Source organism: Apis florea, unplaced genomic scaffold (genome assembly GCF_048593485.1).
Source record: "Apis florea isolate Af1SG1 unplaced genomic scaffold, ASM4859348v1 contig_2411_pilon, whole genome shotgun sequence".
Lineage (NCBI taxonomy): Eukaryota > Metazoa > Arthropoda > Insecta > Hymenoptera > Apidae > Apis > Apis florea.
Genome location: NW_028256580.1, coordinates 444,779 through 450,670, shown reverse-complemented (window position 1 = coordinate 450,670; position 5,892 = coordinate 444,779). Strand labels below are relative to the sequence as shown.

The 5,892-nt window shown below is 24.9% G+C and overlaps 2 protein-coding genes across 2 annotated transcripts; both read right to left on the bottom strand.

The window, feature by feature from the left end:
* Positions 1-1,519: 1,519 nt before the first annotated feature.
* Positions 1,520-4,513, bottom strand: LOC100868083 (peptidyl-prolyl cis-trans isomerase sig-7). Its single transcript, XM_012485860.2, has 5 exons — positions 4,243-4,513; positions 3,427-3,628; positions 2,820-3,310; positions 2,496-2,737; positions 1,520-2,406 (listed from the first exon to the last, which is right to left on the bottom strand). The coding sequence occupies exons 2-5, from the start codon at positions 3,494-3,496 to the stop codon at positions 1,674-1,676; spliced, it is 1,536 nt and encodes a 511-aa protein (XP_012341314.1). The 5' UTR covers positions 3,497-3,628; positions 4,243-4,513; the 3' UTR covers positions 1,520-1,673.
* Positions 3,724-5,871, bottom strand: LOC105735296 (mitochondrial coenzyme A diphosphatase NUDT8). The gene is made up of 2 exons (XM_012485861.3): positions 4,819-5,871; positions 3,724-4,513 (listed from the first exon to the last, which is right to left on the bottom strand). The coding sequence occupies exons 1-2, from the start codon at positions 4,861-4,863 to the stop codon at positions 3,818-3,820; spliced, it is 741 nt and encodes a 246-aa protein (XP_012341315.3). The 5' UTR covers positions 4,864-5,871; the 3' UTR covers positions 3,724-3,817.
* Between the last annotated feature and the right edge of the window lie 21 nt (positions 5,872-5,892).

The window sequence follows — 5,892 nt, the reverse complement described above, 5'->3', positions numbered from 1 at the left end:
CGAGATCACTCTGCCCACTGTACATTTAAAAACTAAACTAATAATATATGACAAAAAGCGTACGATTTATCATTCATAGATAATACAGTGTTACAACAACTATTTCTCATCCGTTTTTAATAACGAGTAATAAATATATTAAAATATATGTTCTTATATTTGCGAATAAATATATTTAAAATATTTTCGAATAGATATATATATATAATATAAATAATCTGTATTTAATCACGCGCCAAAAGGAGATAAGACCAAGAGCAAACGAGAGAAGAAAAGAGATAAAAATTCAAAACTCAGTTTTTAAAATCATAAATGAAATACAGATATAATATGTAGATAAAGAACAAATAGCGAAAGAAAATATTTAAAAATAATGTAATGAGTGCCATCTTTAGAGTATTATCATAGATGAAATTATAGAAACTAGCGAGAAAAAGAATAGACGTGACATCTTATAGGATTTTGAAATATCAATGTTGAAATATCAATCGGTTAAAAAAAAATCAGATTGTTTCTTACGCCATCTATTTTACGATATAAATATATAAAATGAAATTACGCAAAAAGTATAAAATCTTGTTTGCTAAACGTTTAAATTTTTGATCGTTATGCAAAATAAATCATAAAAGAAGTTATAGGGAAATCAAAACAAGAAATTAAATCAGTTAATTTTTTAATCAATTATTATATTTTATTTATTTAATTATCCGTCAACATATACACGCACATATTAAAATGTATTAATACTAAGAATTAAATGATGAAAGAATAAATTTATTTGAAATAAAAATGCAATTTGTTTAATTTCTATTCTTTAAAATAATCTCTCTCGTAATATTCGTAATAATTAATGTATTATGTCTTAACAAATATATATATATCGTCACAAATCAATAAAAATAACTGCTTTTTATACGAAGAATTAAATGTTATCATCTGACTGTTATTTCGAAATATTATTATAGCATCCATATTGAAATTTGTTTTTCCCGCCTTATAAATTCTCTCAGTAGTTAATTACTAATCTATAAAAAAATAATCAATTCTTTAGAATAAATATATAAGATATAAGAATAAACATATAAAATAAAAATTGATTAAATCTAAAAAGGAACAATATAAAAAAGGAATAATAATAAAATATATTTAAATAAAAAGTATTTAAACGTGATAAAATTATTTAAGACAAATATAAAATTGAAAAAGAAATTAAACGATATTTGAAATATAATAATAATTTAGTTAAAATATAATAATTTTTTTAAAATTTTTATTTTTAATTGTTGTGCTTTCAGCAATTCATTACGATTTACAAAATGTAATAATTAATGTATTTTTGTAAACTGTTTTATTCTAATTTAAATAAAAATTATAAGATATTAATAATTATATTTAGCTCAATACATGGTGATGTAGACAGATTATTAAAAGATCTTACATTATTTATAGAAATAAATGAAAATATAATTTAAATGATATAAGCAATTAATTGCTGAATAAATTAAATTGAATAAATTAATTAAATGATTTCTATATTTATTTCTTTATTTTTATTTGCATAAAAAGCAGAAATATATTTTTAAAGATAGATTATCAATTCAATTTTACAAAATATATATTCACAATATATGCATAATTATAAGTAATAAGTAGAATATTGAAGAATATTCACATCATCTCTCTTTTTGCTTATTTTTTTCATATCTATCCATAGATCGATTTCTTTCTTTACGTTTTTCTTTTTCTTTGCGATTTGAATGTCTTTCTTTATATTTTTCATATCCTAAATTCTCACTGACACTCTCTCTGTTCCATCTTTTTTTTTCATTATCGTATTTCTTTTTTTGTTTGTGCTCTTTATAGTTTTCCCTTTTACTTTTATCGCGACTTCTACTTCTGCTTCTATCTCTGTGTTTCCTCTCTTTTCTTCGTCTAGAATCATATTCATATTTTTCGCGTGATGTATCGTAGTATCTTTGTTCCTTGTGTTTTTCTTTCTCTGTATATTTATCATTATTATAAGAATATTCTAAATTGTTCTTATTATCATTCTTTCTATGTTCATGTTTTCTATGCTCTGTTATTTCTATTTTATTCTTTTTATCATTCTCTCTTCGATTTTTTATATCATCATTGTTTCTAGATTCGTCTTTTTGTTTGTATCTTGAACTAACTTTTTCTAAATTTTCATTATTATCTTTATCATTGAAATATTGTATACCTTTACCCTTGCCTTTCCATCTCATTTTAGCTACTGATTGCGAGAAATCTACGTGTATACGACGATCATCAATTAAAACGTTATCCATTTTGAAATATGCCTCCTCGCAACTTTTACGATCAGCAAATTCGATAAATGCATATTGCAATGAATCACCAGTTTGCCGATCTCTGATAACTTCACAACTAGAAAAAAAGAATAGAGAGAAGAATTATGAAAAATATAATATTATGTCAATAATACTAAATAAAAGAAATAATTTAACTTAACATACCCTATAATTTTTCCAAATCTACTAAAAACAATTTCGAGATCATCATCAGTTGTAACAGGATTTAATTTACAAACAAACAAAACATTTTCAGGAGGAGCCATATCTGCATCTGGAATATCACCCACGATTTCTAAAATTGTAGCTCTTGCTTTAGCTTCCTTTTCTTTTTGCATTTCTATAATTTCTTCAGCTGTCATACCAGCTGTATCATCTATGACTTCATCAGCTCCAATTCTATCACTCTATAAATATGTTTTTTTTTTTATTATATTACAAAAAATTTTAATTTTAATTTAAAAATATAAAACAAAAAAATAATTATACCATTAAAACTTCTTTTGTGGGTGGTGGGCTTTGATCGGGTACAATAAAATTTTTTGGGTCCTCAAAAGGATCTTCCAAAATCACAGTATGAGAAATACGTATATCTTGATAAGGTCTGTGATCTCCATCACAAATAGTTTCATTGAATTTAAGAATAATCTCTAAACCTTCTGTAATTTCACCAAATACACAATGCTCTCCATCTAATGATTGAAGTTCAGGCGCAAGAGTAATAAAAAACTGAGATCCAAGCATATTATTGCCACAATTAATCATAGACAATAAACCACTTCTATCATGTTTTATTTTTGGCATTTGTTCTGCTTCATAATATCTTGCTTTTTCACCTAATACTATTCCATAAACACTTTCTCCACCTTTTCCGGTACCAGTAGGATCTCCAGTTTGAGCAATAAAATTGTTTTGAACAGAGTGGAACAAATTCCAATTGTAATATTTTAATTTGCATAATTTTAAAAAATTGCGACATGCTACAAAATATTATCTATGTTAATAAATATTAATCGGCGACAATAATCGATAAACTATTAATTTGTAATATAGTAATAATAAAGAAACCTAACCTCTATTCTTGCTTTACACTTACTTTGCGGACGTTCTTCTGTATACAAATCAACAGTAAAGTCTCCTATAGTAGTTTCAACTACAACCGCCATGTTTTTATACTTTTCTTACATAAGGACTAATTTTATTCACATTTAATATGTATATACTATTTCAGAATTTATTCTATCACTATGTGATACACATAATGAAATACGAGTTCACCTCGTAACAACTATATGGCGCTGAATTAAAGAAAACATCTTTCAGAATTATGTTTCCTTTCAAATCACAAATGAATATTCTTCAAGTGAATTAAATATTTAGAAAAGCAATACAATTTTTCAAATTCTTTATATATTGATTACAACATATATACAGATAAATAAAAAGTAAAATACAAATGAAATATATGTCACAATTAACAAATATTTTTATCCTTTTTTTTGTGGTAAAATTTTTGGTAAAGAAATGAATTCAAGTTTATAAATATCAGGTACAAGAGCACTTAAAACCATATGTGTTAATGCTGCAGTAAAACCCCAAACGCGATATTTCCCACCCAAATAAACTGGTAAAGTGTAACTGTCACGAAAATGAGTAAACCGACACAATGAAAGATCGCAAAGATTTCTCAAACTGAAAAAAAAAGCTTCTTCTACTTCATCTGTATTAATTTGAAGTTTTTCGGGATCAATTTCGCCAACATAACTGAAAACAGGCAAAACCTTGACATTCTGTTTATCGAATATATTACCGGAAGTCCAAATATCGATTTTCTTTTTTGGAATTTTAAGTTCTTCCCATGTTTCACGTAATGCAGTTTCTTCCAGGTTAGAATCTTTCTTGTCATACATACCACCAGGAAACGAGACTTGTCCACGATTCGCAGTTACTTTTGTAGATCTTAAAGTATATATGAAACCTAGCTCTCCTTTATTTGTACATAATGGTATTAAAACAGCAGCTTGAGTTGTATTGTTATCTACGCGTTTGGAATCATATCTTTCCGGAATTATACCAGTCTTGAATTTTTCAATAAAGGATTTCCGATTTTCTTTACTAAGTACCACTTCCGGCCTCAGATGTTCGAACTTGATGGCGTTTATATTTCGTTGTGATTCAGTCGACTTTTTTGTAAAAAAGAAACATTCTTTTAATGCAATATTGTAATAATAATCAACAGTGATATCAGTATGATATATTAATCGATATTTCAGTTGTTTTTGTACATTATATATTAAAAATAATTGATTAAACATATTTTTGAAATGTTAATAGTTCAACAAACATTTTTTTTCAACTTGAGAAAAAAAAAAATAAAAAATTTTATTTTGTCTTTGCCACCACTATTCAAAAATAAACAAACGGATATCCGCGAGACAAGCGTCATCTAGTATGCAGAAAGTACAGCAAGCAAAAGAAAAATACTTACAAAGTAACGCTGTGAGCAGCGTAGAAAAACTGAATATAGTTTCATTGATAAACTGTATTTTTGAAATACTTTTTATGTTATGCGATAAAGGTCGAAAAACAGTACAAAAGAAATGTGTTGTATTTAACGTAGATACCGTTGATGCTCAATTTATCAAGAATCTCTTCTAATATGTCTACCATCACAATAATTTTATACACAACTGCTAGATGTCCGATCAATCGGCTTTCCGTAATCTTTATTTTATCGTAATTTTATTGTATTAAATATGATAATATGATAATCAACGCATGATCGTACGTCACTTTATTAATCTTAATTTGTATCGTTTGAATATAAATATTTAAAATTTACTATTTAGAAATTCTTTTATCGTTTTTCGCAATAATTATTAAACAGATTTTTAATCACTTACAAAATTCAATATTTCCAACTATTTATCGTCAATTAAAATATTAACTGAATCATGTTTATATATTTTTTGCTACTTGTAAGCAATAAAATTATTACTCATTGTTCATCAATCTATGTAACGAATTCTTAACCTTCAAGATAAAAAACAGGAAGAACGTAAATATTACCTTTCAAAATTAATTCAATGTTAGGAATGACTAGTGCAAAAAACGATTCAAAATATATATTTGATCGTAATATACAAATATATATTAATATTGAAGAAATTTGCCTAGCCTATGTTCATTATGATATTATCTATTATTTTTAATTTTTAGTGATTACTTCATTGATGTCAAAAATATATCTTTTAATGTACATATACCTGTATGAATAATATATATACGTGATTTCAAAGTATTCTTGTTATATAAATAAATTTACAGTTCTTTATTTTATTTTAATGATCTTGATATAAAAATTAGATTTTTAAGTTTTGACTTGTATTGCTTCAAAATTAAAAATATTATTTGATTTTGACATATGTATATAAATTAAGATGTATATAAATTAAGAAAAAGATATATATATATTGCAAAAAGATATAGATTGCAAAAACAAAAAATAAAAACTGAATTTAGAAAGCATTTTTTATTTCTACAAAAATTGTAATATTTTTAC